The 24,560-nt window shown below is 41.5% G+C and overlaps 2 protein-coding genes across 3 annotated transcripts; one reads left to right on the forward strand and one right to left on the reverse strand.

Moving 5' to 3' along the window:
* Positions 1–515: 515 nt before the first annotated feature.
* On the reverse strand, positions 516–6,703 carry slc24a5 (solute carrier family 24 member 5). Of its 2 annotated transcripts, none has more exons than XM_026163604.1 (9): positions 6,377–6,703; positions 5,542–5,721; positions 4,867–4,950; positions 4,535–4,638; positions 4,282–4,382; positions 3,202–3,485; positions 2,877–3,083; positions 1,332–1,433; positions 516–1,179 (listed from the first exon to the last, which is right to left on the reverse strand). In XM_026163604.1, exons 1-9 carry the CDS (start codon positions 6,537–6,539, stop codon positions 857–859), a joined length of 1,548 nt encoding a protein of 515 aa, XP_026019389.1. In that variant the 5' UTR covers positions 6,540–6,703; the 3' UTR covers positions 516–856. The 2 variants fall into 2 exon arrangements, with proteins under 2 accessions (XP_026019389.1, XP_026019382.1); XM_026163597.1 differs by having other exon boundaries at positions 2,877–3,086.
* Positions 6,704–11,284: 4,581 nt separating this feature from the next.
* On the forward strand, positions 11,285–14,141 carry LOC113019942 (E3 ubiquitin-protein ligase RNF128-like). Its single transcript, XM_026163611.1, has one exon. It carries the CDS (start codon positions 11,697–11,699, stop codon positions 12,780–12,782), a length of 1,086 nt encoding a protein of 361 aa, XP_026019396.1. The 5' UTR covers positions 11,285–11,696; the 3' UTR covers positions 12,783–14,141.
* Positions 14,142–24,560: the final 10,419 nt, after the last annotated feature.

The following is a 24,560-nucleotide window of genomic DNA, read 5'->3' on the forward strand; positions in this document are numbered from 1 at the left end:
GTAGCTGTTTTGTTTAGATTTGTTTGTTGTTTTTAGTTATATTATGGCACGTGTATGTCAGGGGAATACAATACGGACACCTAACTAGACATCAGTGCTGTAAAAAAGATGCATAACAGTGTGTCCTCAAGCTGTTAGAAAGATTTCATCAAAGCTACAGATTAAAACGGGATTTTAAACTATTTTTATTTGAATTAGGTTTGCTACAGTTTTGAACAAATTCTTTTTTTTGGAAGGTTTTTGTGCTTAGCTTGAACTAAGCTTTGTTGGGTTTGTTCTGAGGGTAGATTAGTGTCTAAAGTCCACGCAAGCATTGCAAACTTGGTTGTGGAAAAAAAATGCGTGACAGTTTTAGGGAACTGAAGATGAGTGGAAAGTTTTTCTTTCTTTTTTTTTTTTTTTAAAAACTATTTATGGCTCTAACCATTCTTTCTCGCTCATAAAAGCTTATCAGAGAAATAAGTCTTTGTTTTAGCTCAACCACCCTCTTAAAAAGGAGGACAAGGCCAGATGAGTTCAGTTTAAACCTTTTATTTCTTTTCTTATTGGAAATTGCAGTAAACCTGTGGGAGCAGTAGCTTTTTGTTCATGACCCTTATGTAAGACAGGGAATGTCTTGCAATGTGAAGATGGGCCTTGTGATGATACTGGTCTTGTCTGGATCTTGGTGTACACGCCCAAAAGAATGATCCTAGGAACATTGCCACCTTTGGTAAAATATATTAACAATAGATCATTCACTGAGGTGACCATCACGTATGCGTGCCGTAGCAACTTGATATTTGTACATTTTTAAAAGCTTAACATTTTTGTTTTTACTCAGAAAATATGGCTTTAGTCCTGAGAAGGTCAGATCTCAGTCGCTGCACAGCCTTAGGGGATTATTCCCAATAATTCCCAGCTCATACAGGATGGACAGAGTGGCAAAGAGGATGTAGCAGATGAGAGAAACGATTCCCAGCTTCCAGTCCAACTTCCATCCGTTGATGTGCACGGCTACGAAAAGGAAGACAATTGAAAGGAGAAGTGTGCAGGAAATAAAGACCAGTCCGGTGCTGTTGACCTCTACAGGGTTGTTGGTGTCCACAAAGGCAGTTTTGATGAACCAAGGCAAACCCAGGCACAGCATGTCAAACACATTAGAGCCCACAATGTTGGACATGGCCATATCGGCTTTCCCTTAAGAGAGAGAGAAAAAAAGTTTACATTGAAATTTTAAAGAATTCAACATTCCTGTATTTTGAGTGAACAAGCTGTGGAAGTTTAAATGTACAGCAAGCAGTTGTTCAGGAATTTTAAATGAAGTTAATGAAACTGGAAATTAGTGTTACCTTCTCTGGCCACCATCACACTGGCCACAGTGTCAGGTATACTGGTTCCAGCAGCAAGCAAAGTAAGTCCCATAATAGTATCGGGGATAGCAAGGGTCTCACCTGCATAAACACAATGCCAACACAAAGTCGGATTACCCTACCAATAACTTCAAGATACAGTGTTGTGCAAAAATATTGAACTACTACACATTTTTTTTATGTCTTGCAAGGGAAATAGGTGCAGAGATTAATGGAAATGCAGTATATCAGGCAAAAACAGTTAGTACAATTTCTGTGTCTAACACACCTGACTGAAATGAAGCGCCAAACCCATGACAGAGCCTCCTCTATGTTTAACAGATGGCTGTGGAGACTTTTCTCCCTGTTTTCCAGCCTTAAATATAGCTTCTTGACATTCTCAACTAAAGAGATACCACTTCTGTAGTCAAGTCAGTGAAAAATGTGAACAAATTATGTTTTGCGACAGGCTGCTAGTAACAAAGTGCCTAAAAATACAAATTAACATTGGTTCTCTGCGAAGTCGTCTGTAATGTGTAGACACAACACTGGTTCTTCCCTTAGGTTGGGTACTTTTTTTGTTTGAATGACTCATACGTCAGGGTTAAGTTGCTCAACAGAAACATTCCCTTGTAAAGGGTCAGGTAGAAGCGCTGAAAATGACTGAAAAAGCAGCTAAGGAAAACCTTCGACCTGAAGAAAACTGAAGGAACTATTTCTCAAGAACCTAAGCTAAATATCAAGAAATGAGGGGTGGCTCAAAAGTACATAGTACTGTGGATCTTCCATAAGAATGTGAAATCCTATTATCAAGTTAAATAAACAGCACATCTGCTCCTTCTCTTTTTGAAAATTAAGTCCATTATTAGACATTGTCCATTATCCAGAATCCACATTCATCATAGGAAAATAAATAAATTTCAGGCAAAGTGATCCAGAAAATAACTCACCAATATTAATCACCACCTTAAATGAATCCTTACAATCCTGCCTGTGAACTGTGACTGGGTTCTCTGTACTGTCCAATTCAGTGCAGAGCCTACATGCCTGGTATTTCCCTGCATGTGAGCCTTTCTGAGAACTATTGGATAATAATCTCATTATACATTAAGTAGACCTGCCACTGTCACATGATAATATTGCCTTTTTACCCTGAACTTGGAATATAGTTCTATAGTTCATTCTTTTGTAGATGGAAGGTGGAGGGGTTCTTGAAGCCCTGTATACACTCAGTCCTCATGTGACTGTGTTTCCCTAGGGGTGAGCCCCCTGTTAATTGCTGTGGCCGGCTAGGCACATGGCCCACTGGAGCTACAACAGACCCCCTCTGAACCTGCCTAGACAATGGCATCCCAGGAATTAACCAGCAGACCAACATGTGACTGTACTCTGCAAATCCAACATTTTTCTCACAAGTTTCAACACTTGTGATCTGCCGTGGCTCAGTGGGTGATGAGCTTATTTACACCTGTAGCTAATCTGCAAAAGTTTAATGAAAACTACAGAATTTTATTACAGACTTCAGAGTTAAAACAGCCATCTTACCAACTACAGTGACCATCCACACCAGCACATATGTAAAAGCTGAGATCCAGACTGCTGACATGAGGAAAGTGATCACGAACCACTGCTTCCAGAACCTTCTCCTGCAGTCAGGGATGGTGAGGAAAAGCAGAGTGATGATGGGCAGGGACAGTACCCACAGAATCCGTTTCATGTCGCTCTCCGGGACGGCAAAGACACTTTTATGCTCTGCTGGTATGAGAGAATATACATCATACATCTCTCCTAGATCAAACACGAAGGCGAATGACTCAAAGTGGCGTTGAAGGAAAGCAGTTTTACTGTGCCACTAAGAAGTGCGCCTTACCTTCAGGAATCTCATTGAGTCCGTGTAGGCTGAGGGACAGGTGAGAGTATCCTGACTCATCGTGGAAGATCCCACTGTCTGTTCTGGAGCGACTGTGGACTCGCAAACTGGTGTCGTCATTCCAACCCAGCAGACGCTGTGTCTCAATCTTTTCACACGAACCTGACCCCAGACACGTGCAGCAAGGGCTCAGCTTCCTCAGGACAAACTCACTGATGCGAAGGTCAAAGCACAGAACCACAATGTAAACGCCGTAGACCAGCAGGAGACAGGCAGCATCATACCTGTCAACAAATTGACATACTGTAAATGAAAAATATTGTAAATAAAACATACAATGCTGTGAAAAAGCATTTGTCCCCTTCCTGAGTTTTTAGTTTTTTTTGCATATTTGTCAGACTTATATGTTTCAGAACATAAACAGATTTTAATATTAGACAAAGATAACCTGAGTAAATACAAAATGCACTTTTCAATTATTATGTCAATGTAAGTAATAGCAGTGATGAACCATGGTGAGAGCCATTATCCACAAATGGAGAAAACATGGAACAGTGGTGAACCTTCACCAGAGTGACCAGCCTACCAAAAATACTTCAAGAGTTCTTCGATGACTCACCCAGGAGGTCACAAAAGAACCCAGATCACCATCTAAAAAACTGCAGGTCTCACTTCCCTCAATTAAGGTCAGAAAACATACTTTTCAGTGGCTTTTGTACCACTGGATTATTTCAACATATTTTCCATGTGTAATTCTCCAAATTGTTGTTGCTTTTTTTTTAGCCATGGATATAGTTATGACAGTACCATAAAAAACAAAAAGAAAAAACAAACCTGTAAATACCTGCACTGTACAAATTGTTTTGTGATTTCTTTTAATTTGTTTTTCTCTACATCACAAGAGGCAATAAAACGCTGTAAATGACTTTGTATCTTGTTACCACCCTTTGGGTTATAAAATAGAGTCTCTTATAAAAGGACAAAGTCTTTTACAACCCAAATTCAACACCTGTTTGTATGTGGTGAAAGGTCTTAAGATGATTCATGTAATGATGAGTTAGTACACACAAATACACTCACCAGTAAACTTTGTTATCTGAAATAATCCCAATGACAGCAGCAACACTGATCCCATATGCCAGGCAGTCCCTGAATAGTGGCCAACAGGTGAGACGCCCAGCCTGATAAAGCGAACAAAAATAAGAGGTTTAAGGCTCATAAAACACAACGATCCTTCTGTTTTGGCTGAGCAAAAGTGCAACTGCTACACACAAGTAGTTAGCAGAGGTGTAATGTTTGTCTGTATCTTATGTGTTATCGTGTCAGAATGTACCATAGAGGCTAAAAGTCCACAGGCACCACAGATTCCTAGCAGGTTGTAGACAGCCGATCCCACAATGGTGCTGACCCCAATGTCCCCTTTTGTCACAAACACACCTGACAGTAAAGAGCACATTTTAGCTTTGAAGCCAGGAGCAATGAGGAAGCATGACAGGGAAAAGAAATAAAGATCTGAAAGTTAAAATAGCCTAGTTCAAGGACACTTTTCCTTTTTGTTCCCATGTAGTAAAGTCACTATGTCAGACTGGGGAACACCACAAGGACACAGATGATCATACTGGGGTTATCATGTCATAATTAGGTTTTTACTTAGTTTGTGATTACCTAGGAAGGCTGTGACTAGTTCAGGTGCAGAACTTCCAGCTGCCATAAACGTGGCTCCTGCTACGTCCTGTGACAATCCCAGACCTGAGAGAGGTCCAAAATAACACACACACAAAAAAAATATAATGCACAGTTTTGTTCAACAATAGCACAATCCCTCCTCAAATGGCCCATTAAAAACAGATTGATATATTTATTTTTAAGGATTGGCCTGTGATATTACATTTTATATCCGCCCACTGTGGGCTTGTTTAGTCAGTCAGTTGATTTCATGGTTTGATCGTCTATTAAAAAAGGATATGTTTTTAAAAATAAAATAAAATATACTTAGGTGTTGGAGGGATAGGTGCATAAAGTTGAAAACTTTCACAATGTTTGTAGACTTTGCAAAGACCAAACTACTAGTTTACATTAACTATACCAAAGGATTAACTGACTAACAGCTTTATTTATTACTTAAAATGTTCAGTAAGTTAAATATTTCCTCACACTGTATGTGTAGATTTGGCTCCCACCTTGTAAATGAAGAAATTGCGTTAGAATCTGTTGTTATAAATCCCGATTACTCTGATAATCACACAGTGCAAAAATACAATGAGAACATCCACCCAAGCCTACACCTACACCTTACACGCAGATGTTCTATTGGAAACGTGTGTGTTATGTAGAACTTACGTTCACTGATTACTTCTAATGATGGCAGAAAGTAATCGTCGCAGACTATAGAGACAGCCAAAAGCATGTAGAAAATAAGCATAAAATAAATGACGAGCCCTCCGTCCTTCCTCTCCTGCACTGTGAAGAAGCCTTCAGGAAACTCGGAGGACTGTGGCGGGATGCATTCTGTCTCATTCTCTAAAACAGCAGAAACAACACGCACACGCATTCAAATCAAGGCTGTTAAAGTAAACTAATTCAAAAATAAGGGAGAAAAAATATTTTAGAACATTTTAGTAAAGTGAACTAAAATCTAATTGTACAGAAAAGTTTCAGTCTGGCCATTTTGGTCGAATACGTCAGTACAGAAAGCCTGAGGGAGATTATCTTTATGGAGACTGGGATGAGGATGAATCAGTCGCCTCCAGTAACGGTTGTGTGATAATACCTATTTTCAACTTCTTAAATCTAGCCCCTGACAAATACACGCGAGAATATTATCAAATAAAAGACGAAAGCACCGACTCTAATAACGACTCTTAACAACTCATACACACAAACTGTCACCCCAAGAAGCCAGCAAGTTGCTAGAGCGCTCTGCCAAGATGGTTAGATCTATTTTCATGGCAGTTACACGGTCTTTCATGCCGATAACACACGACGATTAGTAGAGCAAACATTGCCACAGTTGCTATGCCACATGATTACGCACACATTATTACCGTGACATAACTCATGACACACTGAACAGATTGTCACTATAAAACAAAACTCCCCCAGATTATTGTGGCAGCTCTAAAATGTTACAAAGTAACCCAAAAATCCCGCACGCACTTGTTTCAGATATGCTTACCCACGGCCCGACGCACCCTGACAGAGTGACTTTCCTGTGCTGTTTTTGCTGTTACTGAAAGGAGACTGACCGTGCAATACAAAAATATTACAAATCCCAGAAAGTAAGGTATAAAATCTTTTCTCTTCTTTTTCTGCACAGCTACAGCAGTACCCATGGTCATTTTAAAATTAAATAAAACAAAAAAATAAATACGAAATTAGCGATTAATCCAAGGACGCATGTGTGTCTTTACAAGCTTGTAGAAATGTACTAAGGACTAAAATTGGTTGTGAGCGCTGCATCTAACACTACATACGGCTGCAAGCTGCAAAGAGAGATTATTGGGAGGGGGGACATTTTAAAGTCTGGTGCTACTAAGAATGGGGGATCACGAGTTGCGAGTCATTCCAGTCAGCTTGAACACAATCCAGCCTGAGGCGCAGCAGGGGTGAAATCCAGATTTCTTTAAACACAGTTTTAATGCAGCTTTACAAGTGGAAATGTAATGTTTTCTTGATTAAATACACATTTAAGCAACACACTTGCTGAATTTGGAGATGATCATCTTCACGTCAAACAGTGGCACTGTGGGCGTACATGCAGGCCACTCAACTAGGCCTTTGCGCATATCTGACTCGTGATTGTAGACAGAACATAACCATAAACAGGATTTAGTGTAGTTTTAGTTACACCGTAGACTGATACCCATACTCCTCACATGTGAGGAAAAAAAGGGGGTGTGAATATGTGGAGGGACGGGGTGCCAGGGCTTGTTTGGACATGCCCCAAAGTTTCCCCCGGAGCCACAGAGCGTCAGTCAGGAGTGCTCTCTGTGTGGATCGCCTTCGTGCTCCAAAGACATGAAATGAATGGATATTAAAACGATGGATAGTTTATCCTGAGTCCAAACAAGATGATTTGAAAAAAGGTGAGTCAATTCAATTACTGGTTTTCTGAGAGGCTGCTCTGCGTCTATTGCACGTATTTCATTAAGCAGAAGATTTAACATTATGAATTTATATTATGAAAGCAACTTTAAGGTTGACAAATGCTTAAATCATCAGTCTGGCATTTCTGTTGCACCAGTGAGCAGTGCACACTAGCCGAATGAAGCTGAACTTGCTTGTTTTGTTGTGCTAATTGTGATGAATGATGCTGAGCCTAGCTGTGAGTTAATGGCGCCCCTGTGTGGCATTGACTGGGTTTGTGGTTTGCTGGTCATCTTGTGTAGACTGATAAGGGCCTAGCCTGGAAGTCATGCAACAAAGAAATAAGGCAATGTTAAAAAAAAAACCTAAAACAAAAACCAACACAGGTATTCTGGTAAATAGACGGTATGCTTGGAGATATTTTTTAAAATACTTGCTCTTAAAGGTTTTTTTTTTAATGTTTATTTACAAGATTTTAACTTAAAATGACATAAAATCAAATAAAAAACAATGACATCCAAGCGCAGAAAGTAAGACAAAAACCAAAAAACCAGAACAGGAAAACAATAAAAGAAAAGAAAAAAATAAGGCAATATACAAACATGCAATCCTCTCTCATAGCCAAACCCTAAACAAGGGAGGAGATGGTGATTTCCAGGCTCTAAGAATAGCTACAATAGCTTTTAGCTACAATCATGTCAAACATTAAGGGTTTCTGAAGAGGACGTCTAAGTGCCAGTGAGGTTAGGGAGCAGCCTAGCACTGCAAGTATACAATCCGGCTTTAATTTTAAGTCATAAATCCGGTTATACATATTAAATATCTCTGCCCAAAAAAGTTTAGGGCAAGACCAGAAAAGGTGGGCAGTGGTTCCTTCCATTGCTTTGCATTTTATGACACAATGAGGAAATAGATGGAAAAATGCTGCCTAGCTTTATTTTAGAGAAACGCAAACGATGAAGGACTTTGAACTGCCTAAGTTGTAATCTGGCATTAACAGAGCATTCTTTAATCTTCTTCAACCCATTGGCCCACAAAGTGTCCGATATGTCTACTTCCATGTCCTTAACGCAAGCATCCTTGGTGAGGTTTGTAGGTGGTTTAAGTGTAAAAAGTGTAGTAAACTGGCTGATTAGGTGTTTGGGATTTCAATCAAATAATCATAGAAGTCTCTATGAGCAGGTGGCTGATCCAGATGGGAGAACGAGTGTTTAACAAAATTCCTGATTTGTAAGTATCGAAATAAACGAGTGGAGGGAAGCATACATTTTGATTGCAACTGAACAAATGAAGCAAAACAATTGTCGATGTAGACGTCCTTAATAGTGCGGAGACCTAATTATGACCAATGATTACACACAGGGTCCATCACGCCAGGTAAAAAAGAAAGGTTTGGCGTTATGGTGCAAAAATGGATAGGTCTGGCACAAAGCACCCCTAACTTGCTTTAGGATCTGAAGAGAATAGAGCTAGGACAAAATCTTTGCTAAAAAAATTTTGGTAGGTATGTTTGGCAGGAAGGACCACAGCCCTTCTGAATAGCAGGAACAGCTGAAACACTGTTCCAGAAAACCCATGTTCTGGTATTGCAAGCCCAATAATATTGCCTGAAAACTGGGAGGCCAAGTCTGCCCTCAGAGGGTTTCTGCAAGTGTGCCTTTGAAATTGTATGGTGTTTATTTGCCCAGATGAAAGACATAATGATAGAGTCAATAGTTTAAAAATGATGATGTGGGAAAGATGGGTATGTTTTGGAAGAGATGAATAAATTTAGGAAGTACCACCATTTTTTTAAGTTTTATTTATTTTTTTATCATTTCATTTACACTCATAGACCACACCTGTTCAACAGCTCCTTAAAGCAAATATCTAATCAACCAATCACACGACAGTTACTACTGAAGTTCAAACTGAGCATCAGAACAGGCAAGGAAGGTGATTTAAGTGACTTTGAACATGGCATGGTTGTTGGTGCCAGACTTGCTGAACTAAGTATTTCAGAAACAGCTGATCTACTGGGATTTTCCCACACAGCCATCCCTAGTGTGCAGCATTTCTCTGGGAGAAAATTCCTTGTTGGTGTCAGAGGTCATAGGAGAATGGCCAGACTCCTTTCAGCTGATAGGAAGGCAAAAGTAACTTAGGTAACTGCTTATTACAACCAAAAGAGGAGAGCAGCTCTGAGCATGCAACATGTCAAACCTTGAAATACAGGAGCTACAGCTACAGAAGACCACACCGGGTCTTGTCAGCCAAGAACAGGAAACTGAGTTTACACTTCATACAGAATCGCCAAAATGCTCCAAGAGAAGATTTGAAAAATATTGCCTGGCTTGTAAAGTCTCAATTTCTGCTGACACAGCTGAATGCTAGGGTCAGCATATAGCATAAAAAACCTGAAAGCGTGCATCCATCCAGCCTTGCATCAGCGGTTCAGGCTGATAGTGGTGTAATAAAAACTGAGTGTCATTAAAACACCTCAACCTAGCTGTTGATGACCATAGCCATCCCTTTACGACCGCAGTGACAGCATGTTCATTGCTGTCAAATGGCCTCCACAGTCACCACATCTCAATACAGTAGAGCACCTTTGAGATGTGGTGGCACATGAAGCCAGCCAACATATCTGCAGCAACTGTGTGATGCAGTCATGTCAATATGGACCAAAATCTCTGAGACATTTTTCCAGCACCTTGTTGAATATGCTACGAAGAATTACAATAGTTCTGGAGGCAAAAGGAGGTCCAACTCAGTGCCAGAAAAGTGTATCTAATAAAGTGGTTCATAAGTATCTATCTCTTTTAATGACTCTGTTCATTTATTGGAATAACAACTTAGTACTGTTTAATCTTTTATTATTAAATTAACCTTTTAGGAGTGAATTAGGACAAATTCATTTCGTCCGTACTGCTTCCATTAATTTCTTTACAATTTAATTTTTTTTATTCTTTAAATTTTTTTTAAGTAAGTGAGTTTAAGTTCATCATCAAACTAACACCACTGAACACTGTTGAAATCACTATTCTTTTTCGGATTAAAATATAAGCAAATGCACACATGTGTCCAGTGCTGACAGTTTGCACGTCTGTCTGACTCACCTAGCTTGGTGGAGGTTTGTCTTTTCCTTTGACCACACCACTAACCAGCCAGCAGATGCCAGTATTAGATCAGAAAGTCTCAGGATACCTTTAGAATCTAACACCAAACTTCACCTGTAAAGAGGAATGTCTGTTTTTATTAACTTGAACAAGACATGAGGTCTTTTTTGGAGTGCGTGTTCATAACTTGACAGGGTAATATTTCTGGAATTTAAGGGTCAGAGCAGAACCATTGTTCCTGTTATCAGAAGCTGTGACTTCTAGCTGTGCTAAAAGGAAATATCTCACAGTCTTTTATTTACAGAGCTAGCCCCAGTCAAATAGATTATTTAATAGCGCATTGTGTACACATTCTTTGTGTGTGTGTGTGTGAACTAAGGTAAAAATGGCTCAATGAAATAGAGCAGATCTCAATCCAGTCTCAATCTCAGGTAAACTATCAAGCTGGACAGCAACCTCACCATCGAATTTGTCATTTGAAGCCTTTCTGTCTCTTAGTGTTTGTGCGCTTTCACTTGTGTGTAAGAAGATACAGTGGAAACTTGACAGTGCCTCGTTCTATTTCAGTGGTCACTGGTATGCCTGCAGTGGTGGATGAGTCTCTAGTTACAGTATCAGCACAATGGAAAAACATTACTCTTGTGTGTCTTATCCTCTTCACTCAGTTTTTTTCGTAAGCCTGTAAAAATATTCAGCAACATTAGTCTACTGCAGTAGAATATGCAGTAGACTATATTTGTAGATTAGAGACAATAGCCACAAGGCAGCGGTGCAAAACTTGCCTGTCACCTTAACAAAACAATGATCGCAGCCGCAGAAAAAAGAGGAAGGAAACCAGTCAAACTAGAAAAACTGGCTGAGTTGCTTTTGTCATCATTATGCAAGGAGAATGCGGCAGTTTTTACAGCTGTCACAGTCCTGCCTTATGAAAGTCTTCTTATCATTTGCTTATCATGTCTTTCCTTCTCGAATGCTGTTCCTTGGCTCTGGAAACAACATAGGTCTGTGCGTTTTGTGTACTTCAACTTGTTGAATAGCAACACCCTGCCCTCAGCGGGGAGTGTTCAGTGTTCAAGGTTCAGGAAGATAACGAGAGGTGAGTGGCTGACGCGTAGCTTGTTTTATGTTACCAAAGGCTCGTGTCATATTACCGAAGACAGCAGGCTTGGTGAAACTATCGCCGGATTGAGACTGCTGAGACTTGAACAGACCAGGAACTGGGAGTTTTTTTCTTTTTTTGAAAAAGAAGTTTTGAAGAGGCTAAATAAGCCTGAGTAAGAGGACTTCCTCTTGTTCAAGAACAGTGTTACCATGGGTAAGAAGACACAACCACCTCTGCTGCTTTTGCTGTTTTTGTCAGGGCTTGTTCACTGTTCAGCTACCTTTGTATTTTGGACTGCCAACGTGGAAATAAGCTTTGTGAACAGCTACAATGAGACTGAGGAGAAATATTGTGAGTGTGGGTTGTATGGCCGTAACTCTCTGAGGAAAAGAGCTTTCGGCATCGTTACGCTTCCCGTGGGAGACCCCAAAGGCTGTGGCCCAGATCCTGTGTACGACCGCAACGAAACCTTACCACCGTGGATAGCCCTGGTGAAGAGGGGCAACTGCACCTTCGGTGAGAAGATCAATGCTGCCAAACGCCTCGGAGCAGCTGCTGTTGTTGTGTATAATGTGGACGGCAGTGGAAACAGCACTACACACATGGCACACTCAGATGCAGACGAAATTGTGGCGATCATGATTGGTAACACTCAGGGCATGGAGATTGTCAGGTTGGTGAAAAACGGGATTGATGTTCAAATGATAATTAGTGAAGGTGTGGCTCACGGACCCTGGATGGACACATACTGGCTTTACTTTCTGTCCATTGCCTTTTTCATTGTAACCGCAGCCTCCATCGCCTACTTTGTGTTCATCTCCGCAAACCGTCTCTACAATATGAGCATGAGCAAGCGCAATGAGAAGCGACTGAAATCCGAGGCGAAGAAGGCAATTAAGCGTTTGCAGGTACGCACGCTCAAGAGAGGGGACGAGGAGACCAGTTCGGACTCCTCGATGTGTGCCGTTTGTATCGAATCCTACAAGGTAGGCGATGTGGTGACCGTGCTGACGTGTGATCACATCTTCCACAAAACCTGCATCGAGCCCTGGCTGCTGGAGAGGCGAACCTGCCCTATGTGTAAGTGCGACATCTTGAAGGCCCTGGGCGTTGAGGACGACAGAAAAGAGAGCTTCTCTTCTGAGTCACCGCCAGATGTCACCGTGATCACAGTGACAGGAGACGCCCTGTATGAAGTCCCACTGACTGACCCAGGGAGCCTCGACCCAGAGAGACAGCAGCATCGCTATGACAACAGGGCCTTCGAGGAAGACTCAGAGGCTGCGAGGGGATGAGCAGCAGCAGTGGAAACAAAACAAAGCACAAATCAGGACACAGTTAAATTTCCTATTTAAAAGAGATATTTTTCTGGCACACAGTGATCCAGTGGAATCAAAGTTTAATCTATCAACAGAGGAGACAATGTTCATCTTGCAATGTGGACATGTTAAAATGATTTAAAAAAGAATCCAAGGATTTAAAATGTCAACGAATGTGTGTCATTAACTTAAATGTCAGTGCTTCTTCTTTGTTTTCTGTAAACAGTGGGTGTGTTCATAAATCCGCAGCTCATTAGAATAGAATTGAGCAGTCGTGGAGCGACACCAATGTCAGATAGCTGTTTTGCATAGGCACAAAGCAGTTGATGTTGGTTAGGAAGGAATATAAATATCAGAAAGTGGGGCCAAATTTCTTCCAATAAAAGGCTCAATATTGGGCTGCTCGCAGTAATATACACCAAACGTTTCTTTTTCCTTTAAACTGAAATACAAATGTATTTCTCATAATCCACTTTGTCCTAATCACTGTCCTTTCTTTTTCTGAGTGTTTTTTTTACCATTTGCATCTGGGTTGTCATTCTGGATTTGCAAACACACCCTCATAAACACGCCTTTGTCTGGAAACACTGCATGCCATGCATTTCTCGGGCATGAGTAAATAATACACCTGAGGGCCAGAGGCTCATAGCATGACAGTGTGCTGAAGAAAGGATTTTCATGTTCAGTCAGATCACACAACCAGAAGTGAAATGTAATGCAGTCATGTTGTAATAGACATATCTACCTATCTCTCTCTATATATATCTATATATATGTATAAAACAGGCATCTGCAGTGTAGATAATTTTCTTCCCATATGTTTTCTTGGCTGCTGGACGGGGGAATTACTGTGTAATTATCGTGAAATTATTATGTGTACTATCTTTTTAAGTAATACACTGAGACTGGCTTATCACTCAATCAACTTTATGTGTTAATATAAAGGTAACACACTATGGAAAGTACAGCTGATTTTCATTTGCAGACATAAACTGTTATTGATGAACATGTCTTCCAGGTTTTGCCCGTGCTCTACCTCTGATCTATCACACGGTTAAATATAGGAACGTGTTTGAGATTCTTCCACGATCCAAAGTGTGTCCCTCCATAAAGGATAAAGCTAAAGAATTGTTTCACTTCTTTGTTTTCTGGTGGGATGTGCCGATCATGGTACTAAAAAGATTTTATATCGAATCATTTTCACGGCTGTTTTACAGATTCCAGGAGTCTTAAATTGCACTGTAAAAAAACGAATATTACTTTCTGTATTAAATCACATTGATGCTTTTTAGAATGAAATAAATCCCTCAAAATGAGGCCAACTTAACGAGGACACATACTTGTGAAGTGGTGTTTGTTTGCGTGTGTGTGTTTTGCGGGATATATATACGAACATGAACATGAACGTGAAAAGTATGGTAAAGGAACCTCTCACTTTCAGAGATGTGTCTCTACAGAGATAACTGTAGGAGAGAAGTGAAATTGTAATTACTCCTGCGTAGGTGGGAGCTGATACACACATACACACCTTAAGCTTCAGTGGGATAATCATCATACCACATAAGTATACGGGCTTGAACGAACAAGCCGAGCAAGCTCGACTACTCCTCAGGTGATCACATTTCCTGAGTTGGAAAAATCCAAACATGGAAACAAAACGGAGGCTCTGGGATGATGTGTCATATTTTTTTGCTCAAAACAAACAACATGCTGATAATCAGTCTGTTTAGCTAATAAATAACGTTAATAGGCTATCAAAATGGATCCAAAGTAGCATACTTAATACTGTATTACAAGCTAAATAGTTGCACAAATACATTTAAAAAAATGCTGTATTTGCTCCATTAATGAAAATGCTTTCACTGTCAGTGGTTTGGAGCCTGAGTGAGCCGAGGTCCAGTACACTCAGCAGCACGAGCTCTTTCTGTTTAGCAGAGATTCCCAAGCTTTTGGTTTTGTTTTCGATTGAATTCCAGTAATGACCGCATGTGACACCTGATGAAACTCAGTCAGTCAGCCTTATAACTTTACCACAGACCGTGGCCTCTGTGTGGCTGTGAATAAGGTTGAGCCAAATAGTACGTGTTTGGTTTTTTTTCCTTTTCAAATTGCTTGATTTTAGAACCCAGAGGTATCCGATAGTTGGCAATAAAGCAAAATCAGAAAGATATAATCATGAATTTGAGTTCCCGTGCATTCTTGAGCTTGTTGCTTGCTTTGCGTTTATTTTCTTGATTTCAAATGTTATGTTTTAGTTTTCTTTTTAAATATTCTGTGCCTCTGGGCTTTGCCTTGTTTTGTAGTCCTTATAATCAGAGGCTACACTAACCTAAACAGCAGTGAGTAATTAGTCCTTGGTGCTCATATTTTTCAGGCACGCAAGCAGCATCTGTTTATGTCATACTTTTCACTTGCAAGGGTCAAAGTGCGCATTGTAAAACTAGCTTATAACACACCCTTATAAAAAATCGAATACAAAAACTAAAATGAGCTTTAACGTCTATCTGTTTTATTATATTGTCAGAGAGTGTCAGAATTTCCATGAGTTGACCAAAGAATTGATTGATTTGTCCCAAGAGGAGTTTTTAAAAAAGATCAATGTAAGAGTGGGGTCAAGTTGTGCAAGGTAGGCATGGTTAGAAGTGCAGAGACTAAAGCAGCGATACTAACAGGGCATGAGCCAAGGGCAAACGTTTTCGGTGAAAGTCCTGCAGTCCTAAGCCCAGAGGGTGAGCTGAGTGTTTCCTCACATGGCGCTCCCTCTCCCCTTGGAGGGCAGTGTGTGCTGGATTTCAGGCCAGTGCTGTGAGCTCAGCTTTCATAGGTCAGATGGTTATAGTGGTATAACAGCATGACAGAGAATCAATACTGAACTAACTGGCCATGTTGGGAACAACTGGCTGGCTTTGGGTTAGAGGCATGATCTGCTCAGCGGCGGTGCTCTTCTGATTTATTGTAGTTGTTCTGAGAAAATTGAGTCAGAAGGTTTTCATTTAATGGCACACTAGTCGGTGGCTGTACCCTGGTACCACACTTGACCTTCAGTTCCAGATAAGAATCAAACAATGGAATTAACTACCGTAGTGGCCTGATAGCGTTATCTTCTCCTGTGCAGCCTAATCACAGTAAACATCTCATGTTTTTCTATGGCACCAAGTACACTTGGCTGGAGGCCTGCAGCTGGACGAGACAGTGGAAGGTGTTCGGGCCTGCTGTTTGTCGCAATTAAACAAGAACACACTGCTCTATGTTCAGGCATGAATACAATGCTTGTCTGTAAGTCTCCGTCTCTCCTTGTGAACATTAGGATCGTTCTGCAGCACCACCTGGTGGACACAGTAAATGCTTGCAGTGACTTTAAATTGCCTTCCAGAGAAGGTAAAACTGCATGGTTCCACCCTTTCATATTTGATCTTCAGGTACTTCAGGACAATTTCCTGCTTGAGTGGAACATACAGAGTAATAAATCCTTTCATAATGAAATACAGCACTTACTTGGCAGTGTGCTTTAATGGCCCAGTTGAGGAGTTCTGCTTGTCCACTTATTGAGGCATTGATATTCCAAACACACACACATACACACAAGTTCAAACGCTAGGATTTTGGATTGACCTTAAACTAGATCTATCTATCTATCTATCTATCTATCTATCTATCTATCTATCTATCTATCTATCTATCTATCTATCTATCTGTCTGTCTATCTGTCTGTCTGTCTATCTGTCTGTCTATCTGTCTGTCTGTCTGTCTGTCTATCTGTCTATCTGTCTATCTGTCTATCTGTCTATCTATCTATCTATCTATCTATCTATCTATCTATCTATCTATCTATCCATCTATCCATCTATCTATGAAGATTCAGTGGAGCAAAAGAAAGTCTCTTTAATCGAATTACAGTACTTGGTGCTTGTCCATGGCTCTCTTGTCCCAGACTGTCTGAGTAATTATCTTAACGAACAAGAGAAATTCAATTATAAAAGCGCACTAAGAAACAAATGAATCAATTTAGCGAGGGAAGTACAACATAAAACATTTCTTATGTTGTGCTTACACAGACAAATAAATCACAAAGCCCCCTTCTTCACATCTCACTGGCTCCGTGATGAAGTGAAAATATTGAGAATGCTAGTCACAGCTCTTCTCTGCAGGTTTATGTTCAAAGTATTAAGAAGACTCAGACTCTTCTGTTCAATAAAACCTACTTGATATTTTACTGGTGACTGATGTGGCTCATGTCTGGCTACTTATTGTGTTGTGCATATATCTATACTCCCCAGCCCAGCAGCACTGTTTCAGGTTTGTGCAGGTGTGAGTTGTAGCTGCCGCTCGATGTTGTCAGGCTTTCCTTCCTCTTGTTGTCCCTCTGGTAGATCAGATAGTGCTGACTGCGCCCGACTAAACAAATCCAATGCTGTGGCATTGTTACTTCTCTGACATGTCCTTCCTGTCCGACATGTCGGCTGGCTCGCCATTAGTCGCTCTCTTTCCTGCTCGCAGCAAAAGGGCAGACATGCAAGGTCAAAGGAAGAGAGATCACGTGTGGCTAGGAAACATTTCTTTCCCTCTGACTCAACGGAAGAAAGCAATGTCACACCATTTTTACACCAGGAACAAACAACTCATCTGATCTATGGATTGCATCAGTCTTTTAAGTTTTGACTTTGAATTATCATTTTACCTGTTCAGTCTGGTTCAGTGTTGAAAGACTGAAGGGACCGCAAGCCTGCCATCTAGTGGAGAAATATTAATCCAACATTATATTCACTATCTGAGAAATCAGGGGAATCTTTGTCATAATGATAATAATAATAATAATGGATACTTTATTGATCCCCATGGGGAAATTACTTGTTTTTCTCTGCATTTGACCCATTCACTCAGTGAAGCAGTGGGCAGCCCACTAAGCAGGCGCCCGGGGAGCAGTGTGTAGGGACGGTACCTTGCTCAGGGGTACCTCAGGGTAGCCGTTAAGTGGATTCGAACCGCCGACCTTCCGATCATGGGGCGACCACTTTTCCTACTGAGCTATCCCTGCCCCTGTCATTCATTAGATTCTGGAGAAGCTGTGCTTTTTGATTTCTTGATATATGTGTTAATGCATTATGATTGTTAATTAAGACAGTGCGCAGAAATTTAAAAGCACTAATACAAACATTTGTCAGGTCCACCTTTTATAGCTGCAAAATTAAGTATGATTGCAACTCTTTAAATACTAAAAATGCGTCAGGGTTTACATGCTCGCTTAACAAGCAAAAGATCCCCAGTTCAATCCTGGGAGGAGACACACATCCCTTCGGGGATGCATCAGGAAGGGTATCCGGCATAAAAACTCAAACATGCGAACGGCGACCTCCTGTGAATAAGGGAGCGGCCGAAAGTAGCTTCCTCTTCTTCCACCGTGTGAATTTGAAGAATTAACAGCTTTGATGTTATTACAGATATGTCTGCATATGTATTGCGTTGCAAAGTTAACATGCTAAGCAGCTCCTCCAGCAGAGCTTCGTGCAGGCTGAAGCATTATCTGGTGGAAGATTTAAACATCTGCTGCTCTGACGGGAATGTGCTGCACAAATTTACAAAAGTCACTCATGGAAAAAGTAGTTCTTCCTAGCATGTGTGCATGCTTCTGCAAAACATCTGTGACCCCACCTAGTGTAAGGGATTCTACTTATTGCACCCTGAAAATGGGAATTTCTGTTTTTCCTAGACCTTTGTAACAGCTTCCACACTACCAAATGCATGTATAGCAGATTGAAGCTGCTACAGTTGAATAAACTTTATCATGGGTCTTTAAAATTCCACCATGCAGTGTGGGATCTGGTGATGGTTTGGTCTTCTTTTCTCTTCTGCATATTCCAAAAACAAAATCCCGCCACCAGTTGTTCATGTTATTACCAGAGTGCCACCCATCACACACCTACAGCACAATTGCGCACGCAAGACAAAGGGGAGAGAAACAGAAAGACAGATAAAAAGGGATGGTCTGCGTGCCCTCAGAGAAACCAGCGTTTAAATTAGAAAAGGGCTGGATGGGCCTGGGCCCCCTTTCCCTGGTGGGTCGCGGAGTATGGAGGTGCCTACTGGGGTCAGCGGGGGAGCTGGCCCCAGGGAGGGGTCACTTGCCCCTCCCTTCCTTCCCTCCCCATCTCCAGCTGCCTCCCTCTTCCCGCTCCACCACAACCACCCACACATGCAGGACCTTGGAGTAGGGGTATGTCACCAGGGTGCAGAGGAGGCCACCCCCCCCCCCCCCACCCCCCCACCCCCCGTCCCCTTCTGGCTGCCTCTGCCTCAATTTTATCCCACAACTTGGACATTCACATTACTCACACTCTCATTACACATACATATAGGATCTTGGGGGTGGGCACGATACACGGAATCCAAAGTACCATCAGGGTGTACACCCCACCCCTGGCATCGTTACCCACCTCTCAATGTTAAATACACGTAGACATTGAGGGCCAGCAGGAGGGACCATGCGCTTACCTGCTGCTCTCTGGCAGGTAGCTCCATGCCCTCCTGGGTTTTAAATGCACCTTAGAACACACATGCATCAACATTACATATGAGCGGGTGGAGGGAGGTCTGGAGTCTTCTCTCACCCCCGTTCTCTGCGACCTGCTGGAGCGGGGGGGCTAGGACGAGGAGTTGGCCGTCCGACTGCGGTCTGGAGTGTGGGGCCTCCCTGCTGCTGCGGAGTCGGGGCGGTCTGCCTCCCCCCACCGCAGGGAAAAGGGTAACACCACCTGGGTCTGGGTGCAGTCCCCCCCTCCAGGGGCAAGGGTACCTAGACCCGGGGCTTAGAGTACGCTTGGGGAGTGTGATCGTGTGTACAACGTCTCTTTATGTCTGTCTCCACGTTGGTTGAGTGTGGAGTAAGTGTATATGAGAGCATGAGGGTGGGAATGGATGTTTGTATCTGTGTGTGCCTGTATTTCTGTGTCTATATGTCAGGTTGGGTGTCAGGCGCCACCTCTCTGGGGACATCTTAGGCCCTCCAAGGTTTGGAGGCCTATCTCCCCCTACCACCACTTCCCCTGCCAGTGGCGGACTCCCTCAGACATCGGTGCGTTGGAGGTTCTTTGTGTCCGGGGATGGGCGTCCAGGTACACACCGGCTCACTCCTTGGCAGCCGCTTATCGGGGCCTGGAGCCTGGGGCTTGCTCGGGCCCCTTCGGAGGTGGGGTGCCCCCGGCCTCTCGGCCGGGGGCTCGGTCACTCAGGCACGGCTGGCTGCCGGCGGAGCTCACGGGCGCGTCAACGGGCACTGCAACTCCCCCTGGTTTCTGCTCCGCGGCTGCTGAGTGAGCCCTCATCTGGGACTCTCCTCAGCTCTTTCTGGGACAGTGGCGCGGCTGCCCCTCTGTTGGTCTTCCTTGGTCTCTTGTGTTCTGGGGGCCTCTGGATGTTTGGAGTTTTGATCTCCTCCATACCTGCTTCATGCCCTGGAGGACGGGGCTGTGGCCCCCCCACACCCTCTAGCAGATTATTACATGAAGGAACCTTTTTAAAAAACAAAAAACAAACGCGTCCATGCTCACAGGTGTACACACGGGTGATCACACCCACAAACTACACCCTTTTTGGCTCCTACCTCAAAGCACACTGTGTTCTGTTGATCTTATGTGCTGCACAATAATGTTTAATATTTAGTATTTACTGTCATATTCCCATATATCATTGTGATGTTGTTTATTCTATTACTCTTGTTCTCTTCTGCTTGCTTTCTTTTTTCTTTCTCAGCAGGTGACCCAGGTGATTGATATATGCATTTTCTTTTCTTTTTTTCTTCTTTTTTTTCTTTTTCTGCTCATTCTGTTGGTTTTTGGTTTTTGCCCTTCTGCCCCGTCCCTCTTCTCAGCTGTTTCTCTTTCCCTCTTTCTTTCTCCCCTTCTTTCCCCCAGTCAAGTCTGTCCCATATTCAGTAAGTGAAAATAAAATAAACAATAAAAGGTGAATCAAATGGACCATTATGGCAAGGCTGGGATGGTCAATTTGGTAAAGTAAATCCGTTGGGCATCTTTCTTTGCCTTTAGACAACAATTCTGATGGCAAAAGAGCCAAACGGGACAGGCAAAAAAGAAAAAAAAAAGAAAAGAAAAAAAATTAGAAAAGGGCTGAGAACCACGTCTGCATTCACAATCAGCCTCTGTCTCCAAAGCTTAAGTGACCGCTTAACACTGAGCTCACACCTGTCTGGATACGGGCCGCGTACTCATCGTATCAATTGGCCCGTGAATCAAGCATCCGCAAATCCTATGTGGTTTGCCCATCAATAGTTGTATTTGTAAATACTTCATGAAAATGATTTGTCAGCAGTCTTCGACCTCGGTGATTGGGCCGCGCACCATCACTTGCTGGAAAAATATCCTCTTGTGTCCCTCTTAATGTTGATGTCCCGAGGCAAGGATTCAACTGACGTTTCCTCTTGAAGAAACTGCCACTCAGCACAGTTTGACAACACGAATCAATGATCAGGCCGCTTTTCATCAGCTGCTGCCATTTTGTGTAATTTTATGTATGCGCGTCTTACTGGAGGCTAACTCTTCAGAAATGTCAATAGCTTGTGAAAGCGGGCATGTGCTTCTATGGGCAGATACATGCGCCTGTGCGCCAGGCTCCTTGCAAGTGGTCCATCAATCCACTCTGATTAACTCCTCGTGTGTCCTGTTGCCCGTGGCGTTTAACTAATGACCCATTTGCTTAATTGCAAAGAGTAAGCAGGACAAAGAGAAATGCAAAAGAGCCTTTACTTTGGGATTGATGGGAGGGGCAGGATGTTTGATTTGGATTTGGGAGTAAGGGAAAATGCATATGAGACTTAGGGAAAAGCTAAAGTAATGCCATTAAACAAAGAACTGGTATGTGCAAGTCTTGTGGTGCTAGTGTTAAGCGGGCGCTGTTTTGCTGTGCTGCTTGTCTTGTTGTGATAGCAAGGTATTATACTGAGTGTGTGTCTCTGTGTGAGCCTCCATCCATTGTTGAGTTTCCATATGTAGCACAACAGAAACTTCAGGTTCTTCTCTGTTTTTTTTCTTCCTGCCATGCGCTGTCCCCAAACACAGCACACACTGTCAACAGTCACCCGTTCACTCTGACCATCTGTTACAGGCCTGCCTGGGTTTCCCTCAACAGTTTGTCCACAAGCTGTGGCTGCCATTTGGTTCACCAATAAAAGTCACTGGAAGAGGTTTGTCCCAATTTTTAAATGCTAAGGGTCATTGCTTGGACATGGCTCAATTTCAGTTGGATTTTGCAAGAGATGTTTGATGAAATGAGAGCAAATCTTACTCACAAGAAGTGATGTTTATCCTTTCCTTATCATGGAGATAAAAAAGGATAAACTCTATTTCATTGTTAGTGTGATACAGCCTTCTACTCTGTTTTCCAGTTCATCTGCATTCCCTGCTGCCTGTGTGCTCTGTGTCCACCATGTGTCTCTTACAGCAACACGAGGCTCTTCTCCATTTATATTCATGCAAAGCCTCCATGCCAGTGTCTCTCTCTCTCTCTCTCTCTCTCTATATATATATATATATATATATATATATATACACATATACATAAAAATAATAATAAAAAAAAAAAAAAATATATATATATATATATATATATATATATATATGTATATGTATATGTATATATATATATGTATATATATATATATGTATATATATGTATATGTATATGTATATATATATATATGTATATATATATATATATGTATATATATATATATATGTATATATATATGTATATATATATGTATATATATATGTATATATATATGTATATATATATATATATATATATATATATATATATATATATATATATATATATATATATATATATATATATATATATATATATATATATTTTTTTTTTTTTTTTTTTTTTTTTTTTTTATTTGCCTATGAGTAAGTTTGCTAATAATGCTGGTTGAACCCAAGAGTCAGCGTGCATGATTACATTGCTCCGCCCATCAAAAAGCTGCACCCGCGCGATTATATCGCCTATCGTCGGTTATTGGACGTTGTTGGTTGGAAAGATTTTACATATTGCCCAACGTTATTTGGAACTAGCTTGAACAAAAGTAGAAAAGTGTATTAAGTTCAAAGGCTGATGTGCCGAAGCCCAAATGAAATACTTTTATGAAAACGACTGCGCAGAATTGAGCTGTTTCTCCAGATTATTACAGCCTGCATCTAGTTTGAGTTGTCCACAATAGTTGACCTGACACACTGGGGAAAACGAGGGGGAAATGTGTTCCCTAAATGGTTGAGTTCCTGGCTGTTGGTAGGTGAAATTGATTGGAAACAGGGTGCTACTTCGAAAATCTTCTTGCATTTGCTTTGGTCACTAGCAGATTTCTGCGGTTGCCTGTAGATTTTATTGAAGATGCCGTTGTGCCTGCAAACTACTAACTATCTAACTACAAACCAAGTATCAATAAAACTTAATAAGAGCACAATGGAAAATGGAAACCAGGAATGTTTGCCTTCAAAGCATGCATTGAGCCTCAGCATCGCAGACAGCGCAACTTAAAGGACGAAAGCTCTACTTTGAAGGCAACAATGTCCTGTTTCCATTTTCACATTTCACTATCTCTCTGAAAGTAGTGGACAAGTGTTTGTAGACAATTTTGCATGCTCCACGAGCAACCGTGGGAACTTGCATGCGAACAACGCCATGGCAGGGAGGTTTTTCATAACTGAACAGTGAATATGCATTTCTCCCCGGCAACTGATGGTTGCAAGGCCTGGGGTCCTTGCAACCATTGTCATATCCAAAATAGCAGACAGGTTAATGTCACATAGATAACGATCACGCATCTGCAAAGCCTTAGTATAACAAGCATGTGTTATCAGTCAAGTCTCACGTGTAAAAAATAGAAAAGATAAAAAACGACTGTTACTTCTTACAAACTTTTGACATAGAAAACCTGCAAAATAATTGCTTAAATCCAAATTTTTATTTCAATACTACACACAACTGGTCCTGGCTGGTGTGGATGAACCATGGTTGTTTTATGGGGTTGTTTCTTTAAAATGTTTCTGTTTCAAAAGCCCTTATCTTGTTTATGGAAACAACGTTATCATCATACTGCTTCCTTGTGACTGTTTGTGTGTTGCAATGCAGTTTTACAGACATTAGGACTCCATCAGATAAGTAGCAAGCAGAAAACGAAAGTCTGTGATATGATCCTAATTTTAAAATTTGGACAATGACTTCTTTTTCTGTCACGCTATTAAAAGAAACATTCACAGGATGACTTAAAAGTGTACCTGGTGCAAAGTGATTTAATTACTGTTTTAAGTTTTTATGCCAGCTAAAATAACAGAAGGCTATTAAAAGAAATAAATCAAAATATTTTTCATGGTGTATTTGGCATCTTGTAGTTTTCAAGACAAGAGGCACTGTTGTTGCTAGAGGAGAGTTGAAGGCTTTGTTCTGACTGTATGTGCAAGCACGAGTTACATCCCTGTGAAGCTGCCTTTGTCCAAGCAGTGGGATAGCTGGCCTGTGGCTAAGCCAAGGCCTGAGCAGGGGGAGGGATGCAGAGCCGGAGCTGGGAAATGGATACGAGCCCCTAGCTTCAGGTAGGGTCATCTAGGACATCATGTGATGTTACATAAACAAAGAGGATCTTGGCCTCAGGCTGGAAAAGGATTGTTACACTGATGAGAGAGAAAGAGGGAATCACTTGGCAAAGTTTGCGTTCACCTTCTCCAAACCGCAGGCAAAGCT

The sequence above is a fragment of the Astatotilapia calliptera genome, chromosome 1 (assembly GCF_900246225.1).
Source record: "Astatotilapia calliptera chromosome 1, fAstCal1.2, whole genome shotgun sequence".
In the NCBI taxonomy this organism is placed as follows: domain Eukaryota; kingdom Metazoa; phylum Chordata; class Actinopteri; order Cichliformes; family Cichlidae; genus Astatotilapia; species Astatotilapia calliptera.